The sequence below is a fragment of the Leptodactylus fuscus genome, chromosome 4, assembly GCF_031893055.1.
Source record: "Leptodactylus fuscus isolate aLepFus1 chromosome 4, aLepFus1.hap2, whole genome shotgun sequence".
NCBI lineage: Eukaryota > Metazoa > Chordata > Amphibia > Anura > Leptodactylidae > Leptodactylus > Leptodactylus fuscus.
In genome coordinates this window covers 63,727,664-63,752,550 of record NC_134268.1, presented here as the reverse complement: position 1 = coordinate 63,752,550, position 24,887 = coordinate 63,727,664, and the positions used below count along the sequence as shown (strand labels likewise).

The window sequence follows — 24,887 nt, the reverse complement described above, 5'->3', positions numbered from 1 at the left end:
AAATTCCCAGGTCTGGAAGGATTTACTTACTACTACAGTACTATAAAGCCTTTCAAAACTAGCTCTCTAGTCATCTCCTGACTCTCTTCAATTCCTTTCTTTCGGGCTCTCCGATCCCTCCCTTAATGTCTGACTCCCTCCTCACGCTGATCCCTAAACCAGGTAAAGACCCCCAACATTGTGCTAACTATCGCCCAATATTATTATTAATAATATTAAATACTGACTTAAAGCTCTTCACCAAGTTTTTGGCGAACAGACTTAATGTTTGGCTTCCTCGCCTTGTCCACAAAGACTAGGTTGGCTTCGTACTCTGTCATCAAGGCTGCAACAATACTAGGAGAGCTGTGGACTTGGTGGCGGTAGCCAACCATCACTCTACCCCGGGACTCTTCTTGAGCTTGGACTCCGAAAAGGCCTTTGACCGCCTTAATTGGTCATTTATGCAGGAAAACCTGAAGGCCTTCGGGTTCTCAGGGCCTTTTTTAGCAGCCATCCGGGCCCTCTATTCCCATCCCTCCGCAGCAATCAGCCTTCCCCATGCCTCTTTCCTCTCTTTTTCTATCCAGAACGGCACTCGCCAGGGGTGTCCCCTTTCCCCTTTGATCTTCGCCCTATGCATAGAGCCCAAGATGGCCAAGATCCGCTGCGATCTTGATGTCAAAGGAATACAGGTTTGGGACAGAGAATTTAAAGTTTCTCTTTTCACCAACGATGTTCTCCTTACTCCCTCCTCACCTCACACTACTCTTCCCAATCTTTTGCGTCTTCTGACGACGTATGGCGACCTCTCGGGATGTAAGGTGAACCCTTTGAAAACCGAGGCGCTCACCCTCAACATCCTGCATGCTAACCTCATGCTTCTTCGTTCCAATTTTGACTTTCAGTGGCGAACGTCTTCCACCCGTTACCTTGGGATTCAGATTTCTCCCTCCTATCATACGCTTTACTCGGCAAATTTCCCATGGCTCTTTCGTGACTTATGGGCTCTCCTAGACAAATGGCAGCCCCTGCCGATCTCCCTACTGGGAAGGATCGCCGCGGTTAAAATGACCCTTCTCCCAAAACTATTATACTTCTTAAAGACGCTCCCCATTGCAATCCTGCGAAATGACCTTCGAGTTTTACAGAAAGCTATCTTTAGATTCATATGGCAGGCCAAACGTCACCGTATCCCTTGGTCGGTTATGTTGTCCAGGAGGGGGTCTGGGGGTTTGGCTGCTCCAAACCTTCTACACTATTACTGGGCAACCCATCTACGCTGTATCCCATTTTGGGCCTCTGCCCAGGCATACACTAGGTGGGGGGAGATAGAAAAGCTTTGGCTGGCTCCCATTCACCCTAACGCTTTTCTGTGGGTTGGATCTCCCCCACTCCTCCCTCCCCCTACTTACTTGGCCCCATCCGCTTTACCCGTTCTATATGGTCATGCTAAATTTTCTCTGGCGGTCGAGGTGAAGGTCCTAACAGACGCTCTTTTTGTGCAGGGGGTCCCTCTAGATCCTCTCTTGTACTTATTGAACCTCCCTCCCAGGCACCTAGGTAGCAAGACTTCCAGACTCTTCCTGTACCTCTGTACGGCTGCAAAAACCCTCATTGCCAAGCACTGGAGGAGTGGGAACCTCCCCCTCAGGCACTGAACTCCTGGCATGTATCAAAGATGTGCTGAGTCTCAACTTCCTCACTGCTAGCCTTAATAACACCCTGGACAATTTCCAATTTATCTGGTCTCCCTGGGATGCTCACTGAGCGTTGCGAGGCCTCTGATCTTGGACCTTCTTCCCCTATTCCCCCGCTCCTTTTGTTTCTGTCTGTCTGTGGTCCCCCCTTTTCTATTATTTTGATGCTGATTTATATGCCATTATTGGTTTTATTTTCCTTGGGGTTCTTGACCTTTATTTGCTTTGATCTTTGTTTGTATTGTTATACATGTTTAAAAACTTGTTTAAAAACTTAATAAAAATTGAGTTGATCTGCAACCACAATAGTAAATCTGCCTCCTTATGTCTGAGCTACATATAATGCATGGAATTCTAGTATTTCACATTTAACTACACATTTATTTTTTCTTCCAGGATTTGGCAAACATCTTCCCCTCGCTCGTGACATTACTGACATAAATGAAGGTATGAATTCTAAAATGTTCATTACAATAATAATATCTAAATATTACATTCTAGTATCTTAACTATTGGGGGCTACAGTTTGGCTCTACTAGTGAAAAAGTAACTATATATATATATATATATATATATATATATATATATATATATATATACACAGTTAGGGCCAGAAATATTTGGACAGTGACACAAGTTTTGTTATTTTAGCTGTTTACTAAAACATGTTCAGAAATACAATTATATATTTAATATGGGCTGAAAGTGCACACTCCCAGCTGCAATATGAGAGTTTCCACATCCAAATCGGAGAAAGGGTTTAGGAATCATAGCTCTGTAATGCATAGCCTCCTCTTTTTCAAGGGACCAAAAGTAATTGGACAATGGACTCTAAGGGCTGCAATTAACTCTGAAGGCGTCTCCCTCATAAACCTGTAATCAATGAAGTAGTTAAAAGGTCTGGGGTTGATTCTAGGTGTGTGGTTTTGCATTTGGAAGCTGTTGCTGTGACCAGACAACATGCGGTCAAAGGAACTGTCAATTGAGGTGAAGCAGAACATCCTGAGGCTGAAAAAAAAGAAAAAATCCATCAGAGAGATAGCAGACATGCTTGGAGTAGCAAAATCAACAGTCGGGTACATTCTAAGAAAAAAGGAATTGACTGGTGAGCTTGGGAACTCAAAAAGGCCTGGGCGTCCACGGATGACAACAGTGGTGGATGATCGCCGCATACTTTCTTTGGTCAAGAAGAACCCGTTCACAACATCAACTGAAGTCCAGAACACTCTCAGTGAAGTAGGTGTATCTGTCTCTAAGCCAACAGTAAAGAGAAGACTCCATGAAAGTAAATACAAAGGGTTCACATCTAGATGCAAACCATTCATCAATTCCAAAAATAGACAGGCCAAAGTTAAATTTGCTGAAAAACACCTCAAGAAGCCAGCTCAGTTCTGGAAAAGTATTCTATGGACAGATGAGACAAAGATCAACCTGTACCAGAATGATGGGAAGAAAAAAGTTTGGAGAAGAAAGGGAACGGCACATCATCCAAGGAACACCACATCCTCTGTAAAACATGGTGGAGGCAACGTGATGGCATGGGCATGCATGGCTTTCAATGGCACTGGGTCACTTGTGTTTATTGATGACATAACAGCAGACAAGAGTAGCCGGATTAATTCTGAAGTGTACCGGGATATACTTTCAGCCCAGATTCAGCCAAATGCTGCCAAGTTTATCGGACGGCGCTTCATAGTACAGATGGACAATGACCCCAAGCATACAGCCAAAGCTACCCAGGAGTTCATGAGTGCAAAAAAGTGGAACATTCTGCAATGGCCAAGTCAATCACCAGATCTTAACCCAATTGAGCATGCATTTCACTTGCTCAAATCCAGACTTAAGACGGAAAGACCCACAAACAAGCAAGACCTGAAGGCTGCGGCTGTAAAGGCCTGGCAAAGCATTAAGAAGGAGGAAACCCAGTGTTTGGTGATGTCCATGGGTTCCAGACTTAAGGCAGTGATTGGCTCCAAAGGATTCGCAACAAAATATTGAAAATAAAAATATTTTGTTTGGGTTATGTTTATTTGTCCAATTACTTTTGAGCTCCTAAAATGTGGAGTGTTTGTAAAGAAATGTGTACAATTCCTACATTTTCTATCAGATATTTTTGTTCAACCCTTCAAATTAAACGTTACAATCTGCACTTGAATTCTGTTGTAGAGGTTTCATTTCAAAACCAATGTGGTGGCATGCAGAGCCCAACTCGCAAAAATTGTGTCACTGTCCAAATATTTCTGGCCCTAACTGTATATATATATATATATATATATATATATATATATATATATATATATATATGATCTGTATTCAGCCAATGTGTAAGGATAAAAATATCACTGAAAACAATAAACATACTGCGGTAATGTATGTCATATTCCATGACTGCTAATAGCCTGTTACACCGGTAATTGCTATTGTTTCGAATGCAGGTGGTAGCTTCATATGGTAAGGCCTCACTATGTGCATCCTTATACCTGATACTGTACAACTCTGGATATAAGAACCGCTAATAGGTGTTTCTTATAATTTTTTAGCTCTCACATGTGCCAAACATACAATTCTCAGCTGTGCATGGCATCTACATGTGAAACAAGTGTTTTAATGCGTTTGACCTGTAAAAGATGCCGAGCCAAAAACCTTATAGGAAAACTGCAACAATTTATGATAAAACGCAAGCAGATTTGCTATAGAACAAAACCAAATCCATTCAGTACATGTTGGGGGAATTTATTAAAACTGGTGACCCTTATGCCAGTCTTCATTCATTCTGTGCCTAGTGCCGACTCACTAAAATTACTAAGAGGCTCTTATTGAGAAGAGAGCACCTTCACAGGCGTACGGAGTCTTTCTAAGCCATTTTTGCTCCACTGGGGGATTGTGGGAAAAATATGTAAATCTGTTTTCTAAGATGTAAAGAAAACAGTGCCTCTGTTTGCTGCCCTCCAGGGGTAGCCCTCTTAAACATCATGCATGGCTTTTTCAAGTCTATTGCTATGATGCGAGGATATGCCAAACCAATTTATTCTATTCCAAAAGGAACAGAATCACAGCTGTGGACAGGGCTTTTTCGATCTGGTTGGATCTCTTCAGCACAGCGATCCAATAGCAATAGACTTGAAAAAGCCATGCATGATGTTTAAGAGAGCTACCCCTAGAGGGCAGCAAACAGAGGCACTGTTTTCCTATTTACATCTTAGAAAACAGATTTACATATTTTTCCCTAAGAGACTCTTAGCAATTCTAGCGCCTGTTTGCAGATCTTCATCAGTGACGGGCATTGATTTGTTATAGCTCATGCCAGCTCTCTGAGCCCCAATCCACCCAGGTTCATGCCCTGCTACACCCACTGTCTAAAGTGGGGCGCAGATGCTGAGATGTGCCAGAATGTGCCAAAAATGTGAAAAATTGAGGCCATTTTGCCCACTTTTGAGCTGCGTCCACCTTTGTAAATGTAAACCTGTGACTGGGAGAATTATTCTCACTTTCCTAAGAAAAGCTTTTTCCTATGTTGTGATTACGGGGATTCTTCCACACATATTTAAAATCCCCCCCTCCCCCCCCAAAAAAAAGAACATCTCTCCATAGGATTTAGACCCAGGTTTTGAGTTTGTCATGGTGTAAGTGTCAATATTCTGATAGATGGTGTCACATTATCCTCAATAATTCCCTGGTGCTGAAGAATTCATCGTGGATTCCATATTGCTGAGCTTCCCATGCAGGATACAGTACATTAAATCTAAAAACTCTTCTACATGTTTCTTTATTGTATACATTTCAGTTTCTGGTTTGGATTTATTTGAAGGAGATATTAAAGTAGAAGAGGTAAGTGACTGTTTTTGTATATTTCTGACAGTGAGATCAGATTCACTATATTTCTTTAGGCTAAGCGTACACGTTGTGGAGCCGCAGCACTTTTAGCAGTTGTGGAAATGTAAAAGCCCAATGAATGTGAATGAGATTTAATTTAATCCCAACCACACATTGGAGAAAAAACAGTGGGTGCATTTATTAAGCTACATGCACCTTTTTTTGGTTTAAACTGCACTTTTTGTGGTCTTTTTCTGTTCTGCACTTTAGTTATGACACATTTGTCTCTTTTTTTTTTTTTTGCAAATGTTTACAATTTCCTATTGAATAACCTATAAGATCTCGGCACTGAATTTACAAATGTCAAAAAAAAACCTTAAGTGTAAAATCAAATGTATAGTAAAAACCAGACAGGATGGGAGAGGATTTCCATGACACTACCTCATTCTTGTCTTAACTGAAACCATCAGTGTTCTACAGAAATGTAGATACGGTCATTATGTGCACTAAATGTCTCATATTTACCATTATTATCAATAAATGTATAACAAATAGCTAGCTATGTTGTTTATTCCACAGGGCAGGGCAAGGAACACATTAATTGGCAGCCAATACAGGTGGCCTCTTACTGTCCCATATTACTTAGAAGATAGTCTTGGTATGTAATACATTGTTAATATTTCTTTACTCTCTATTTTCAGAATTCAATAAACATAAAAAAAATTCAAAAATATTCATCAATCTAATTTCCAGCTCTATCTATCTATCTCCTATCTATCTATCTATCTATCTATCTATCTATCTATCTATCTATCTATCATCTCCTATCTATCTCCTATCTATCTATCTGTCTGTCTGTCTGTCTGTCTGTCAATCAATCGTACTGTCTATCTATACAAAAAATTCAGACAGCGCCTCCCAATGTGAACAGGTGTAAGCTACTGTTGCAATATTATAAATACAAAAAATGCAGCAACAATCTGACATAACAATCGAAACTGCATTACTTCTAGTAATAGACGATATGGTTTATAGACTAAGTTATAAATTTGAGGTTCTTCATTATACATATTTGATCAAACAGTAGGAAGCCCACCTACCCCAACAAGGCCACCTTATTTAGGTGGGACCCTACGCTAAAAAAATCAAGCCTCTCTTGAACCCAAAAGAGAGCCTGCAGAGGGAAAACTTGCTAGAGAATGCAGGATCCAAGTCATACAATGGTCATCATTAGTGTATTCCTCCTGTGCACACATAGTGCTATAGATTTATGTATAGTTTGGTGAAAGGGTGGGGTTGAGTAAATGACGTGATATATTAGTTAGGCTCGGTATAACCAAGATCCACACACATATGTGAGGGGGGTCCCCAAGCGGACTTCCTGAACGGAAACCCAAACTCAGATGAGAACTGGGCCTTACACAGTAGAGTATACACATTTTTGTGATATATTTGGATATATATGTCCAAAGATTTACAAGGTAAAATTACACATTTAAAATAAAGTTACAAGATATAGGGTAATACCACATATGTGTGTGGATCTTGGTTATACCACATATTCATACAGGAAAAGATAAACATAGGACTAAAGATGAATTTGAGCCCTTGTGGTATTTTATTTTTGGTAATGCTCTCAAAGAGGTTGTACTAACCAGACTGTCCTTTCTATAAATTAAGTCATCCTAGGACTGAGCTAATATTATTGCGCCTGGCTACTCTTACCCCATCCGTAATCTATTTTACTTTGAGAAGCTGCCTGCGGCCATGCTCATTGCAGTAAGTCTCAACCCTGGTTCATAAGGGAGATTCCTGACTAAATGACTTTATATGTGAAGAGTATATTTTCAGTAGAACATATGGAAATGGCCAAAAAGGACACACTTTTAATACCCTTTTGCAATGTAGTAACTATGTCTGTATTTTTCTAGCATTGGTATTGTCATGAATGTGTCATGTTTTATTACTTTTTCTATCAAGATATAAATGCCAAAGGTGTTATTCTGAAAGCGTTCGAACGTTACCGACTCAAAACATGTATCAACTTTAAGCCGTGGAGTGGTGAAAAAAATTACATTTCAGTGTTTAAAGATAAGGGGTAAGTACAGATGGAACAGAGCTAAAGAACATCCTATAAAATACTGTGTGTAATAAGCAATGACTCACTATGCCACCGAACTGGCTTGACTTTGGGCCACTCTGAAGGGCGTTGTCTAAGCTATACCCTGGTTTTAATCTTTAAACCTTGTACAGGGATCTGCACTTTTCTGCAGGGCACCACCAGGTTGTTACCTCTAGGGATGGTTGTAGTATGGGTGACAGCGAACACAAGACACAGATGCAAAGCATCAAAGAGTAATGAAGGAAAGTGGTCAAGTGCAGGATTAAGTCTAGACTTGCACGGTTTGAGAAGCAGGCAACAGAACAGGTCATGCAGCAGACAGTACGACCTGAAACAATATGCAGAGACAAAGTCAGGTAACAAGCCAGGGTCAAGAACAATTAGTCAAACAGACAGCAAAGAAGCACACCCTTACAGGAACTAGCAAGCTAAGAACCTATACTGCTCAGTCAGGTGTGCTTGCTGCATTTGTCTAATATGCCTCATGATTGACAGAGGTTGACTGGGGAAGGTTTTAGGTGCATGGGCTGACTCTTTAAGATGCAGTAAGGGCATACACAAATAGAAAAAATGGACTGGTTGAGCTATTAACTTGTAAAAATGGAATACTTTTATATAGTCTTGTACTAGATTTCCTTGGGAAATATGCAAATCTGTTTTCTAAGATGCAATTAGGAAAAAAATGCCTCTGCTTGCTTCCCTCTAGGGGCAGCTCCCTTAAATGTAAAGCATGACTTTTTCAACAAGCCTAATGCTATGATGCAAGGTTTAGCCAAACCAGTAAATCTATTCCAAAAGGAACAGATTTACTGGTTTGGCTAAACCTCGCATCATAGCATTAGGCTTGTTGAAAAAGTCATGCATTATGTCCCCTAGAGGGCAGCAAGCAGAGGCATTGCTTTAATAATTACATCCATAGAAAACAGATTTGCATATTTCCCATAATCCTCCAGTGGAGCGAAAATGGCTTTGTAAGGGCTCGTTCACATCTGCCCATACTCTGTCCTGCAGGTTTCCGTTTCCTGCTTAAAACAGGGGCAGGAGACGGAAACCTGCTGGAATGTTTCAAGCCCATTCATTTGAATGGGATTGAAAAGTGTCCGGCTGTGTGCGCTGGAGAGCATTTTATGTGCTCCGCGGCGAAACCGTATTTTTAAAAGCGGACACAGAGTCGGACATGCAGTACTCTGTGTCCGGTTTTAAAAAAACCTGTTTCGCCGCGGAGAGCATAAAACGCTCACCGGCGCTCACAGCCAGACTTGGCATGACGGAAATCTGATAACGGACTGCCGAACGCTGGTGTGAACTCAGCGTAAGTCTCCACACGCCTGCAAAGGTGCTCTCTCTTCAAGGAGTAATATTATCCCCAGAACCTAGATTCCCTTGAACATTGAAAGTTCACGGTATAGACTATACAGCACTGCATAGATAATACAGTAGTAATACCCTTTACCAGTAACAGTATTGTGATGATACATTTGGTAGATATTCTTCAGATTCTCTATCTTCGCTTTAGGATTGAATGTACATTAAATATTATTGTTATGAACATTTTAGATGTTACTCATATGTTGGAAATCGACAGAGTGGAAAACAGCAACTTTCTATTGGCACTAGCTGTGACACAGTAGAAATTGTTCAACATGAATTCCTCCATGCTCTGGGATTTTATCACGAGCAGTCACGATCTGACCGAGATGACTATTTGACTATTATAAGGGAGAATATTGAGCCTGGTAAGTGTTTATTATATAGTATCCATCACATTGTAATATTATAGGCGATACTCAACAGATCTATGCATGTTTACTGTTTTAATCGTATTATTGCTATAACTAGCTTGTATTACTCATGCAGGGCCGCCGATAGGGCAGTACTACTGGTACTGGCGTCAGGGGCCCGGCCAAATTGAAAAATGGGGGGGGGCCCGGTTTTGGCCCGCCACCGTGTGCTGGCGCCCGTAGCAGTCATTGTGTATGTCCTATTTCAACTCAGATCTGCATCCAGAGGACGCAGATCTGAGTTGAAGACATACGCGGATGAAGCAAGGAGCTGACACAGGTCAGCTTCTCGCTTTGCCGCTGCGCGCCTCTCTCCCTGACACATATGCAGCTGAAGCGAGGAGCTGACATGATCACATCGCGTTTAAAAGCCAGTAGCCGGCGGCAGCAGCGAAGTGAGGAGCTGACACAGGTCAGCTCCTTGCTTCGCTGCTGCGCGCCTCTCTCGCTGTCACATATGCGGCTGAAGCGAGGAGCTGACCTGTGTCAGCTCCTCGCTTCGCCGCCTCCGCTACTGGCTTGTAGACGTGATGTGATGACGTCACATCGCGTCTATAACTGTGCGCCAGTGAGAGAGAGGCGCGCAGAGAGCTGCGAGGGAACGAAGGAGAAGGTAAGTCAGTCAGTGTAATGTGGAACGTGAAACTGGGGGCAGAGAGAGGACGGCATGACACTGGGGGCAGAGATGGAGAGGACGGCATGACAATGGGGGCAGAGATGGAGGGGACATGAATATGGGGGCAGAGATGGAGAGGACGACATGACAATGGGGGCAGAGATGGAGGGACATGAATATGGGGCAGAGATGGAGGGGACATGAATATGGGGCAGAGATGGAGAGGACGGCATGACAATGGGGGCAGAGATGGAGGGACATGAATATGGGGCAGAGATGGAGGGACATGAATATGGGGGCAGAGATGGAGGGGACATGAATATGGGGGCAGAGATGGAGGGGACATGAATATGGGGGCAGAGATGGAGAGGACGGCATGACAATGGGGGCAGAGATGGAGGGACATGAATATGGGGGCAGAGATGGAGGGACATGAATATGGGGGCAGAGATGGAGGGACATGAATATGGGGGCAGAGATGGAGGGGACATGAATATGGGGGCAGAGATGAAGGGGACATGAATATGGGGGCAGAGATGGAGGGGACATGAATATGGGGGCAGAGATGAAGGGGACATGAATATGGGGGCAGAGATGGAGGGGACATGAAACTGGGGGCAGAGATGGAGGGGGGGAACATGAAACTGGAGGCAGAAATGGATGGGCGGACATGAATCTGGGGGGCAGAGATTGGGTGGGAGACATGAAACTGGGTGCAGATGAAGGGTGTATATGAAGCTGGGGGAGAGATAGAGGGGGGACATATAATGTACGGGTAACTGTAGGAGGATTATATTGTGTGCGGGCGGGAATGGGTGGAGTCAACATAACGGTGGGTGGGGCTAAATTTGCAGCAGCACGCAAAGCGCGCCGCAAATTTTGTCCCTCTTTTGGTTCTTCAAAAGTTGGGAGGTATGGGTACAGGGGGCAGTGGAAAGATGTTAGAAGGTGGACGGGGGGGAAGGGAGATTGTTGGGGCACTGCGGAGAGGGAACTGGGGCAATAATATATAATATATAAGTTTTTAGCTGGAGAACTACAAAGCACACAAGACCTCCAAAGGTCTGTGTGCTTTGTATTAATAATGATGTAGGGGCTGCTACTAGCATAGCAGCCTGTTTGGGGGTGGGACTTTCACTTTAAAGGAGTATTCACATTGCGGTTTTGGCCTCCCTTGCCGGGATACGTTGGTAACCAGTCACAATCAGCTCCCCACTTATCCCTGCACGGAGAACTGCAGGCCCCCCTTTTTTTTTAATGGCCAGTTCTTCGTGCAGGGATAAGTTGACAGCTGATTCTGACTGGTTACCAACGTATCCCGGCAAGGGAGGCCAAAAACGCAATGTGAATAAGCCCTGAAGATTTATTAGGAGGGCTCTTATAAATGGTGTTCGCTCTCTATAGGCGCTGTCACACGGAGCAGATTGTACCTGCATATAGAATCTGATTAAGCCTTGTAATGCTGCTAAATAAAGGGAAATGTAATACAGAATTGGTATGTCGCAAAATAAAGTAGTTTTAAAATGGCGGCAGCGGGGGGGGGGGGGGGGCAGACACTTAGGCTGTATGGGGCCCCAAAATTCCTGATGGCGGCCCTGTACTCATGTATAGGGAGAACTACAGTCACAAACATTTAGCAAAACTGTAGGAAACGATAAGATTTTATTGAAATTAAAGAGATTATCAGATGTTTGGTTTACAATACATATTAGGTTGCTGACAGATTCAACTCTGGATCTGTATATAGACAGCTTTAGCATGTCACTTACTTTTTAGAAATAATATAAATAAATATATTCATGATATCATGTATTTTACATATAACATATAGGATATACAGGTCAGTGATAAAGTAATTATGTTTTTATATTTATAGGAAAAGAACACAATTTCAATTCTTATAGTGATACCGTGTCAAGTTTTCTCAATGTACCGTATGATTATACATCTATTATGCACTACAGCAAGACAGCATTCCAGCAAGGCTCAGAACCAACAATAATACCTAAGAATCCTTATTTCACTAATCTAATTGGGAAACAAATGGATTTTAGTGACAGCGATGTCTTAAAACTAAACCGACTCTACCAATGCAGTAAGTTTGTGGTTTAAATATGACTTTGTTATATTTTTGTACGTTGCAAATTACAACCTCTTGCAAATATTCCTACTGTCACACATTTGGCCCACCACGGCTGCACCTAGACATTCTGCTGCCTGAGGCAAAAAGGGAAATGGCCTCTTCCACATATATACGTATAGAATAGGAGTGGATACACATATATACAGCACATATACAGCTGATCACACACATACACACTTACAGCATACACATGTACAGCACACTTATACAGCTCACAAACTCACTTTGTACACAAAAACTTACCCTACTCTTCTCTTCCTGTCTGGAGTCTTCTTAGTTTCTTTGACTCAAGGATCTTTTGGTCATGTGATGTCACCATGTAATATGCTCTTCAAAGGTCCTGTAGTCAAAGGAGAGACCCCTTCAACCACAGTGAGGATTGCTATACATCACATACAGTTTTCCTAATATACACTGATGTGAGCAGGACAGCAGGTTGAATTGCTGCCCCCTACAGTCTTCTGCAGAAGTGCTGCCTTAGGCTCAAGAGTCACCTGCCTCTTGGATGGTGTGGCCCTGTTGTCTACCTTGACACCCTTTCTGTTACTTTCATTCAACTAGTGTAAATCCATTTTTTTGATAAGCAATCCACAATTGACTGATTTATCCTTCTTTAGTATAATAATTTGAAGATTGTGTTTCACTTTGTACAAATCAAAATGAAAAACTCATCATGTAGATCTGTCTATTAGCTAGTAAGACAGAGGACTTGGACAACTAAGAAGATGAATTTGCTAACCCGCGTTATCCCCTAAACCTTTGGACTGGGTAGCCTTGTAGTCATTTCATAGGGCCAAAGCATGCAAACAGTCTACCAGTTGAGGCTGTAGGTATTGCATGAGAAAGATTTATTCAATTTTGGAATTTAGTTCACTTAAAGAGGACCTTTCATCAGATTGGGCACAGGCAGTTCTATATACTGCTGGAAAGCCGACAGTGCGCTGAATTCAGTGCACTATCGGCTTTCTTGATCTGTGCCCCGGGTAAAGCGCTATCGTCCCAGTATTATAGCGCTTTACAGTCAGAAGGGCATTTCTGACAGTCTGTCAGGAACGTCCTTCTTCACTGCAGCGCCTATCGCACTGTAAAGTGTGAGCGGGGAGGAAAGCCCTCTCCCTCTGCTCACAATGCTCATCCATAGACATAGTATTATCAGGAGGGGAGGGGGCGTTCCTCCCCGCTCACACTTTACAGTGTAATAGGCGCTGCAGTGGAGAAGGACGTTCATGACAGACTGTCAGAAACGCCCTTCTGACTGTAAAGCGCTATGGTACCTGGACGATAGCGCTTTACCCAGGGCACAGATCGGGCACAGATCGGCCGTGCTACAGCCTTGTACATGAGCACGTATGAAAACTAAAGCAGAGAGGTGGAGAATTTGCTTATTATTTGTAGTTGCCATATCTGTCTATTTTGTTTTATTTTTGACATATAAACCATTTATATATTGCATTTAGAACCCCCCCCCACACACACACACACACACACACAAATAAGTGGTCTGTAATTTTTGCTTTAAACTTGGTTTACTCAGAAAGTAGATTTAGAAAACATACAGTACATAGAAAGCGGAAGTGATTCAAAGGATGTATATATTGTTGTGAGGACTATAATTTAGATTTACCATCCTGCTATTGGTATAACATGGTTCTTTATTACACAGCCTCTTCTTTGACATTTCTGGACTCATGCAGCTTTGAGACTGATGACAACTGTGGCATGTTACAGAGTTCAAGTGACGCTGCTGAGTGGCAGCGATTGACTCAGATTTCGGAGGGCCCAAGTTCAGACCATACACTCCTAGGAAAGGAAAAAGGTAACTTTTGGATATGACTCTTTATAATCATATGATTCCTGGAATATTTTTAGTCTTTGAAAAGAGGACATGTAAGCTCTTTGGATAGACTCCAAGCAGAGAAGGGAAAATCCATAAGATAAGCACCTCACCACTCCATGCTGTACTCTTTCTTATCAGGGACAGAGATGAGAATGATCATTCAGCACAGACAAGCATGAAGTAGTGAGGAGTCTGTCAGGATGATTACCTTTTACTATTACAAATGCTTCTGCCAATGCCAGGCTTTCTCTCTGAAAAGCAGAGGGATAGCCTAAGTCCAGCCTAAATAATGTTGGGGAAGAGTATGTTGCAGGGCTCCAAATTAAATAATTAATTAACAGGCCTAGATGGACTGCAGCCATCTTTGACCTGGAGAACTGATTAAGACACAAGATGGTAGTGTATCAAAAGAGTTCTGATTTATTGTTACAGGGAGTCAATATTTATACAGACAAAAGCAGGTTGGACTTGACATGATTGGTTATAACATAAGCTGTGGCACATGACTATTGGATAAGGTCTGCATCTCATTATTACACTTCAACCTGGGATGACCTTTAAAGAAGAATCTAAGATATTTATGTGTAAACCAACATTTTACACTAATTCTAGATGTATATCACAGCAAGAGAGATAATGATCACATACTGGTCCACTCTGGCCTTGGGGCTAACGATCAACAGGTTATTTGAACCGGTTTCTACACCCTCAAAGATGACCACAAATAGATAAGGAGTTATAACCCAACCATCAACATTCCACACGCCTTATCCCCTAAAGGGGTCTCTTAGACTCTATACAAACATCCTTATGAAGCTTATATATGAAAAAGGTTACAAAATGGCTGACAGAATACAAGATGGAAGATGTGATCCTAACAATAATATGCCTGCTTCTTCACTGAGCATCTGTCAGAAGCTGTACTGTATTCTACTGAGCATGCATGACTAACAGAGTCTCATTAGAATAATATGCATAAACCTATACATTTTGAAAATCGATAATTGCAATTGATTTGTAAAGTGATGCCGAATATGTTGGGGCCATATAAATAAAATTATTTTATTGTTATATTCATAGATTGTAAGCCCTCGTGGGCAGGGCCCTCTACCCCACTGTGCCAGTCAGCCATTGTTTCTACCATATCTGTTTGTACACTTTGTGTACTGTATATGAACCCTCAAATGTAAAGCACCATGGAATTAATGGTGCTATATAAATAAACAATAATAATAAAAATTTCTCCAAAGAACTTTTTAAAATAACAATATTCTACAAAGTTGCTATAAATGCAGTGTTCAGAGCTGACATTTTGTCATTTCCTTTCACCACTGGAACAGATTCTTGTCTCCCAGTTATGCAATGGCCCCAAAGGTGTTCATAGCCTTTAAAGGGGCTCTATCACTGGATTTTCGCTATTTTAGATAAACATATGCGTGAATAGTCTTTAAAAAGGCTATTCAGGTCCTGCTAATCATTTGTTAAAAGACCCCCGTTTTAATGAATTACCTTTTAAACGTATATGTAAATGAGCCCTCCGTGCACCTTGGGCGTTCCCGTGCACCCCTCACGTCATACTCTGTTCACGCCCTCCTCTCTTGGTTCTTCTGTGTAAGTCCCTCCTCCTGTATTCGATTCACAGCCTCTAACTGGTCTTTGATGGGACGTTTGTTCGTTATACAGATAGCTCATGTATATTTTTTTCTTTAGATGTTGGTTATTTCATGTACTTCAACACCAGCACAGGCGAGCCAGGAGATGAAGCAATCCTTGAAAGCAGACTCTTCTACCCAACGAGAGGATTTCAGTGCCTGGAATTCTTTTACTATCATAGTGGTCATGAGAATGACCAGCTTAACATTTGGATAAAGGAATACACCACTGTATCTCCCAATGGTACCTTGAAATTTATGGACTCAGTAAAGGGTAAGCAACCCAGTTATTACTAGAAAAAAATGTATGCTATTGTCTAGTGTTATGAGATATCCATTGCTATAGTGCTTCTTCATTGTTACACAGTTTACTATACAGAAAACATGTATATAGTGTCAAGTATAACATAGCCATAACCTTGTTAGCCAAATGTAACATCTGTAGTGTGGATTATCTGATCACAATTATTGAGGTCTTTCTTGTTTTGTATCTTACCAGGTAAACCAGCCGATTACTGGCAGCTCCATTATTCTCCATTAAACAGCACAAATAAATTTAGATTTGTATTTCAAGGTGTAAAAGGACTTGGCAACTCCTCTGGAGGTTTTTCAATTGATGACATTAATTTATCTGAAACTGTATGTCCTGACAATGTTTGGCATATCAGAAATTTTTCACTTGACGATGTTAAAAAATATATATTTAGTCCTCCCTACTACTCTAAAGATGGCTATGCATACCAGATTGAATTGTCTGAATTGCCTGAATTGTCTGCACTTCAGTCACCAGTGAAAATTGCAGCTTATCTGTATCTGATATCTGGAGCTAATGACTACGCCCTACAATGGCCATGTCCATGGAGACAAGTTACTGTGGAGTTCTTGGATCAAAACCCAAATATCCAACAGAGGACGTCAACTATGAAGAGTATTACAACTGATCCCAATATCCATTTCACAGGTTATGTGTCAAAAATTCATTGGTATTAGAACATTTTTTTTTTTTTTTAACAAGTTTACATAAAATTGCATAAGGTACATAGTGGTATACAAAAAAAAAAACCAAACAAAAATTCCATTGTTGGAAGACATTTATCCATCTAGTATATTATCTAAAATGTTTTTGGAAAATATGATATGTAATAATATTAACCATGCACCAAAAACACATTTCTCCATATTTGTTTAGTCCCATTAGCCTATTAGCCAATTCATCTAGAGACAGAAAGTGGTTTCCCACCACCGCCAAATTCTATATACATATATGGATATACATTGATTTTATGCAACTCCCATGCTGTGTCACCTGAAGTATTATAAGTCATTGCAGAGTTAGGGTCAATGCATACAGAGTTTTTGGGCACTTATTTTAACACTGAATCCGCGTCAGAATCAATGTGGAATAAACGCCTCCCCATAGAGTTCTATGGGTGCTGCTCGCTTTATTCTTCCACTTGCAGAATTTTTCCACTAGCGGAAAAAAAACTTCCTGCAGGCGGATTCCGCCTGCAAAGACCAACGCAGTCAATGGGAGGCAGAAAATCCACTAGCGTTTTTTTTCAATGTCCATACACTGTGCTGGAGGAAAAAAAAACAACTAAAAAAGTCTCAAAAACCGCTTCAAAATGCATTTCCTAATTCCTGAAGCAGATTTTTTCCTCACCAAAATCCTTTCCAAAAACTCTGTGTGCATTGACCCTTATAGTCCCATCAACTTCATTGGTTGCAGTGCAACACTAATTTTATTTCAGGTGTCACAGGACAACATGTCAATATTTGGTAGTGTGAGAATCATGTAGTTTCAACCTAAGGCTAAAGCGACAAAGTGACTTTGGTTGCAACGTACGTTGAGCAACCAATGATTGCCATGTTGCACTGTGACTCCTTCACTGATATAAGTGAGTGCAGTCACATTGTGACCCAAAGGATGCTGCAACTGCGACTTGTATTCTGAAAAACACAATCTCAGCATCCTGGGGGTTGCCAATGCAACTCCAGTCACTTACATTAGTGATAGTGTCACAGGGCAACCTTGTGACCTTTGTAAGTCAACAGCCAAAGTCATTGTATAGCCATACCCTAATCTTTTAGGTGAAACAAAAAGCAGCCATTGAAAATATTAATAATAATAATAATAATAATAATGCACCAAGAAGGAATTGTTGGAATCAAATAAAACCTTCTATGTGTGAAGGTAATGATGATATAGAATATGTATGTTTTTACAGTATTAGAGCGAAACGATAAGTGTATTTGAGGAAAGGAGGCTCTAGTACCCTGTTGGGTTACCTCTAAGTTGCGTATGGTATCTTGCAGTACATTTGCCCACAAATGCTGCAGCTGGGCCTGTAGATCCTACACACTCATAGGTTGCCAAACTGGCGTCCCCGCTAGTCCCATAAATGGTTGATTGGTGATAAACCTGGCAAATGGGCAGGCCAAGGAAGTATTGTAAACTAGTGGAAACCATTGCAGTACAAATCTAAAATGAATAATCAATAATCAATAAAATATAACTTTTAATGCATGCCAATAAAGTCACGTGAAGTAGGAAATTTGAATAGAGAACAATAAAATATGATATGACGCAACTCCCACGTAGAAAATAGGGCCAAAAAAGGAACCATTTACTATAAAGGCAATAATGCAAATAGTACAAATGAAACATGGCAGCCTCCAAGAAAATTAGACCAGGCAAGTCACTGTGTAGCAATGATGCATACTTGGAGATAGCACGTGTGCTGCATATATATAGCACATGTGCTGAATACCAGGCCCAATTTAAAGAACATAACTGCATGCTGAGATTTGCAGTGAACTGACATTTCTATCAGGGTGTGTTGTGTTTTTGTCTATGACTGTAATTCGTTCTTTATAATGGTGCAAAAAATTTACTGCTGGGTTGTCATACACATTACAGCTGATCATTGAGGATCCCTGCAGCGGTATACCTGGTGATCAAATGATTGTCCTAGAACCCTTTAAATCCTAGAACCCTTTAAGAACTGTGATATTATTGTCCAAGTCTCTTCCCTATAATGTCTGGAAACTAGTATGCACTGGTAGTATATATATATATATATATATATATATATATATATATATATATATATATATATATAGTATTAACAATAATATCCTATTACAGAAGACTTCCCGGTTTGGGGTAATCCTGCAGAGGTTGGCGAGACTCACACGTTCCCCAATGGTACATCTTACAGATTGGTAGGAGGCTATGGAAACAATCTATTTTCGTCTGAAGAATTGATTTATAGAAGAGATTTCCTGAAAGGAGGAGATGCTTTTATTCTCATATCTATGGAAGGTATTATATTAAGCATCATGTATCAAAACTTTTATTATTTTTTCAGTATTGGGAGAATGGATAAAACAAATGCACAATTTATTTTATTTATTTTTATTTTATTTTATTTTGGGGGGGGGGGGTGTTTTTACAATATGAATAGCACTAAACTTTACAGAGCTACGTGAGGGCTTGTTTGATTAGAAATTTTCATAGTGTAATATGTATATACAGTTTAAAAAACACAGGGAAAAAATAACAAAGTAAAATAACTCTACTAGGAGCAAATATACATGGCAAGTAAATATTCAAGTATCAGAGTATTACAGCATAATACTTGAGCCTGTGTGTCAAATCCTGGAAATATTTATAGAACTGGCTATGGGGTAGGTTATAGCTGAGCAAAGGCAAAGGCCATTCACTTGTATCTGACCCAGAAGGGACAATCCCCAGCACTCCCATAGCAAAAAGCCCTCCATATGGAAGAATTCGGGTAAATCAGGATTGCATGATAATGCAGAAAAATGAGTAAAATATTCAGAATTTAATTTTAATGTCTTAGGGCATTTCTAAAATTGTGTTTGTGACTATAGTGCATTTGCTCATAATTGACAATTCTAAAGAGTAAGAAATCCATTCAACTGTTTTTGCTTCTGTAGATATTTCCCACTTAACTCAGTCACAACCATTGCCGCCACCAACTAGTGAGCCCCCTAAATTACCTGTACTTTGTCAAGTGAATATTTGTGAAAATGATGGTGTTTGTGTTGTGGAAAACCTTAGACAAGTATGCAGGTCAGTATGAACATCCCATCTTAATCTCTGTATATATAATTATGAATTTCTGTTTCATGTCTGTTGTCTGTTCTGTTCTGCAAGCAGCACTTTTCTCTCCGCACGAACGGAAACCACACGGACCCATTATGGTCTATGGGGTCTGTGTGTTTTCCCAGGTAACCACTTTGTGTGTAGGTTTCTGTTTGGGGGGGCCCAAGTGGACTCCCCAAATGGAAACCTGAACACAGATTTATGTTCCTGGTTTTTTTTTTCTAAATAAACCAGTTTGCTGCACATTTTGTGTCCCTGTCTTGACTATTTGGGTCCCCACCATTGCTTCTACCGAGCTAACTTCCCCACTATATATAATTATTAGATATACCATTTAGAATCAAATTTTGTTCTGGTGATCCAAAATAACATCAATAAGAAAATGATTTGTCTGTATCCTACAGGTGCATCACTACTGGAGACTGGTGGTACGTGGGTGAGAGATGTGAGACAAAAATCCCCAACAAAGGCAATATATGGAAAGCGTCCTTCTTACCTGCACTACTTCTCGCCTTGTTTTCAATCACTTTAGTGAACGCTGCACAATGATGATCTATGAAGAATGTAATAAAAATGTGAACAGTGCGATACCTGATATTACTCATAGCTATTCACAAAAACACAGACACTACAATATCTATATACATTTTTCTGCAAGGTGACAGCAGCACACTCTTATCTGGGTAACTATGCGCGACCTTCTTTGGTTGCGTTTCCCACCACAAGCTGATGTTATACAAATACGTTCAATAAAAAATTATATTTAATTTTTTTGATGCTGTCAACTAATTATTATTTTTAGAATCCTACGATTCCCAAGAAAATACCCAGTTTTTTGTTTTTTTTTAACAAGGCACACCAACTACACCACAGAAAGACCCATAAATGTGCCACATAAAAATACACAATAAATACCATATATCATAGATAGACACAAAGATTTTTATTAGAAATAAATGTAGTGAACAATTAATCGAAGTAAAAACTATAAAACGATTGGAGGGCAAAAAGGTTGTGGCTAGCCTCAATATACAGAACTTAATGCATGTAATATATAGTCCACATGTATAAAATAGAGGTGTAACAAGCGGGGGGCAGGGGGCACCAGGGGTGAACCTACCCCTTTCGCCGCCCGAGGCGAACGACAGAAAGCCACATCCCCCCCTCCCCCCCCCCCCCGGAGGAGAGGGCGGAGTGGAGGGGGCGTGGCGGAGCAGATGGGGACGGGGCTTAGCGACATTCGCAGGCAGAGAGCAGGCAGGGAGAGGACCTGCTCTCTGCCTGAGCGTGAGGGGAGGCCGCTGGAGCAGCGCTGCTCCAGCGGCCTCCCCAATCCACCGCTCGGTGCTAAGCCAGTCCAGGACAGCTTGTCCTGGACTAGCTTAGGTAAGCGAAACTGCCGCCCTCCCTGGGGCCCTGGCATAGCGCCGCCTGAAGCGGTCGCTTCAGGTCGCCTCATGGGAGGTGCGGCGCTGGGGGGCACACACAGGTATTTCAACTAAATCGACATGGGAGGGGAGGAGGGAGGGCATACACGGATATTTTAACACTGAGGGACCATTCACATGGAGTAAACGCATGCTCATTTTGGCAAAATACACCGTGTAAAAATAAGACTTCCATTGACTTCAATGACATTCTTTTACATGTGTAAAAAACCACGAAAAAATACACGTCAGAATACACGTGACATGTCATTGAAGTCGATTGGAGTCTTATTTTTAGACGTGTATTCTTTACACATGTATTTTGCCAAAATGAGCGCGTGTTTACTCCGTGTGAATGGACGTGGTAGAGCAAGAAGGTGTTTTGCTTCCTGCTCTACCATTCTGTAATCTGGAGGCCGCAGGCCTGTAGTGGCTTGTTGCCTCCATGTACCCTGGCAACAAGTGCATTTGCTCATAATTGACAATTCTAAAGAGTAAGAAATCCATTCAGCTATTTTTGCTTCTGTAGATATTTCCCACTTAACATTGCCGCCACCAACTAGTGAACCCCCGAAATTACCCGTACTTTGTCAAGTGAATATTTGTGAAAATGATGGTGTTTGTGTTGTGGAAAATCTTAGTTGGCCATAATAAGAACAGATCTATATCAGTTCTTTGTCTAAAATGGTTGCACACCCTTTGATGGAGTGAAGTACCATGTCAGGATAACTTGGCTACTCTTTATCCTGTGCTTGATACAAAAAAAAATATTTTTACTCATCAACCTGAGGTTTATTCAGAGTTTTAATAACCCCAGATAGAGATTACAAGTGCTACAAGTATATTGCAGGTAGAAGTCCAAGGGTCTCCCACATTGGATAAACTGTAACTGAGAAGTCATATACTGGGACAAAGTGCAAAAATATCAAGAAAAATAGTTATATAAAAGGAAAAAGTGTTAGCAGTATTGCAGTCCTTGTAAGATGTTGTTAAGTAGGAGCTCTACAATGGACCTAGCTGGCTTCCCTCTGGTTCTGCTTCTACTTCTGTCTGTCATTGGACAGGTGAGTCCATTGGGTCTTTCTTTATGTCACTTGTCTGATCTGCTAAAGGTAGTATTCCTTTATAAAGTCTTTAAAAATGTGATGTATATTACATCCATTCAGTTATCACTTTCCTCTATCAGTATGCTCTAGCTCAGTCAGGTTAGGTTACAAGTATTAGTTCCTGTGTGTTTACAAAATGCTCCAAAAATTATTGATTTTAAAGGCACCTTTAGAAAAATCATTATAGGGACAAAAACCCATATTGCAAATCTTCTTTTTAAGGTAAAATGTCACGTATTTGTGTTTATTAATGACATATACAACCTACAAGAACTGACGTGTGCCCTTACCCTAAGAAAACAGAAAAGCAACTCATATACTTCTTAGGCTGAATTCAGATGCGGTCAATTTGTTGTATAAATTTCTGCAACTAAAAATCCATTCCATAGACCTGGATAGAGGATAACTTGTTATTATTGGAAAATCACTTACAAGATTAAAGACCTTTGGATTATTGATAAATGACTTCATGAATTATACACTGCATTCTATATGTATCTCCACACCACATAAATCTTTTCCATATTTCAACTATATTTGGCTGATTTGTTGCATAAATTTCTACAACTCTTCCATTTGAATAAGGCTGTAAGACATCCATGCATACAGAAAAACAACCCATATCCACTTGATGGTAGAGAACTACTTAAATAATATCATGGAGACCACAACCTATTATTAGAATGGAAAATCTCAGTTCCAGAGTGGAATGAAGTATTGGTTGAACATAAACACTACCACTCCATTCAAAGTCTATGGGACTGCTAAAGATAGTCCTGCATTGTACTTGGCTAGTTCCATCAATCCCATAGAATTTGCAAGACCACCGCTCATTTCAAAGATGAAAGTCCCAATGATAGGACCCAACTGATGTCTCCTCTATCCATTGGAATGTAGACAATGAGTTATTAAAGGCATGAACATAACTTCAGGGGGTGCAATCCTGGGCCCAGTGTTCACAGTGGTCTCGTCTTCTGCTGGGTCCATAAGCCTGGGAGTCCATAGGTCACCCTCACTATACAAAAGCTGATTACACTTCTTCGATAACCTTTCTGAATAGCTTTGATAAACTGGCAGCAGGTGCATTATACATTTATTACTAGAGATGAGCGAACAGTGTTCTATCGAACTCATGTTCGATCGGATATTAGGCTGTTCGGCATGTTCGAATCGAATCGAACACCGCGTGGTAAAGTGCGCCATTACTCGATTCCCCTCCCACATTCCCTGGCGCCTTTTTTGCTCCAATAACAGCGCAGGGTAGGTGGGACAGGAACTACGACACCGGTGACGTTGAAAAAAGTAGGCAAAACCCATTGGCTGCCGAAAACATGTGACCTCTAATTTAAAAGAACAGCGACGCCCAGCTTCGCGTCATTCTGAGCTTGCAATTCACCGAGGACGGAGGTTTCCGTCCAGCTAGCTAGGGCTTAGATTCTGGGTAGGCAGGGACAGGCTAGGATAGGAAGGAGAAGACAACCAACAGCTCTTGTAAGAGCTAAATTCCAGGGAGAAGCTTGTCAGTGTAACGTGGCACTGACGGGCTCAATCGCCGCAACCCAGCTTTCCCAGGATCCTGAATGGAATACACTGTCAGTGTATTCCCGTATACCCGATATATACCCCGATACCCGTTCCAACGATGTGCCCCCCCACCTTCACCCCAGAAATACCCTGCAAGTCCCCTAGCAATAGAATTGGGGCTATATACACCCACAATTTTTACTACTGGTATACAGTGCCATTGTCTGACTGGGAATTCAAAGAATATATTGGGAATACAAATACCCTCATTTCTTGCTACTGCCATATAGTGCCAGTTTCTGACTGGTAATTCAAAGAATATATTGGGGTTACGTGCACCCACAATTTTTACTACTGGTATACAGTGCCATTGTCTGACTGGGAATTCAAAGAATATATTGGGAATACAAATACCCTCATTTCTTGCTACTGCCATATAGTGCCAGTGTCTGACTGGGAATTCAAAGAATATATTGGGGTTACGTGCACCCACAATTTTTACTACTGGTATACAGTGCCATTGTCTGACTGGGAATTCAAAGAGTATATTGGGAATACAAATACCCTCATTTCTTGCTACTGCCATATAGTGCCAGTTTCTGACTGGGAATTCAAAGAATATATTGGGGTTACGTGCACCCACAATTTTTACTACTGGTATACAGTGCCATTGTCTGACTGGGAATTCAAAGAATATATTGGGGTTATAAATACCCTCATTTCTTGCTACTGCCATATAGTGCCAGTTTCTGACTGGTAATTCAAAGAATATATTGGGGTTACGTGCACCCACAATTTTTACTACTGGTATACAGTGCCATTGTCTGACTGGGAATTCAAAGAGTATATTGGGAATACAAATACCCTCATTTCTTGCTACTGCCATATAGTGCCAGTTTCTGACTGGGAATTCAAAGAATATATTGGGGTTACGTGCACCCACAATTTTTACTACTGGTATACAGTGCCATTGTCTGACTGGGAATTCAAAGAGTATATTGGGAATACAAATACCCTCATTTCTTGCTACTGCCATATAGTGCCAGTTTCTGACT

The 24,887-nt window shown here is 41.0% G+C and overlaps 2 protein-coding genes across 2 annotated transcripts in view; both read left to right on the top strand.

Annotated features, from left to right (window-relative positions):
• The first annotated feature begins 1,110 nt into the window (after positions 1–1,110).
• Positions 1,111–20,324, top strand: LOC142201140 (meprin A subunit beta-like). Its single transcript, XM_075271964.1, has 13 exons — positions 1,111–1,180; positions 2,076–2,126; positions 5,464–5,507; positions 6,072–6,150; positions 7,473–7,590; positions 9,172–9,350; positions 11,888–12,106; positions 13,818–13,970; positions 15,702–15,917; positions 16,143–16,604; positions 18,795–18,968; positions 19,607–19,742; positions 20,180–20,324. The coding sequence occupies exons 1-13, from the start codon at positions 1,111–1,113 to the stop codon at positions 20,322–20,324; spliced, it is 2,046 nt and encodes a 681-aa protein (XP_075128065.1).
• A 1,863-nt stretch (positions 20,325–22,187) lies between these two features.
• The window catches only part of LOC142201314 (meprin A subunit beta-like), a 37,120-nt gene continuing 34,420 nt past the window's right edge, over positions 22,188–24,887 (top strand). Inside the window, exon 1 of the mRNA XM_075272151.1 lies at positions 22,188–22,266. Coding sequence (XP_075128252.1) covers positions 22,210–22,266 — 57 coding nt within the window. The 5' untranslated portion in view covers positions 22,188–22,209. The remainder of the gene's footprint in view (positions 22,267–24,887) is intronic.

Bases quoted from the DNA above. Each gene is read 5' to 3' on its own strand.
- LOC142201140 (XM_075271964.1), top strand. From the start codon at position 1,111: ATGACCTTCGAGTTTTACAGAAAGCTATCTTTAGATTCATATGGCAGG. The intron at 7,591-9,171 runs GTAAGTACAGAT...TGAACATTTTAG, and splicing joins TCAGTGTTTAAAGATAAGGG to ATGTTACTCATATGTTGGAA. The intron at 13,971-15,701 runs GTAACTTTTGGA...TTTTTTCTTTAG, and splicing joins ACTCCTAGGAAAGGAAAAAG to ATGTTGGTTATTTCATGTAC.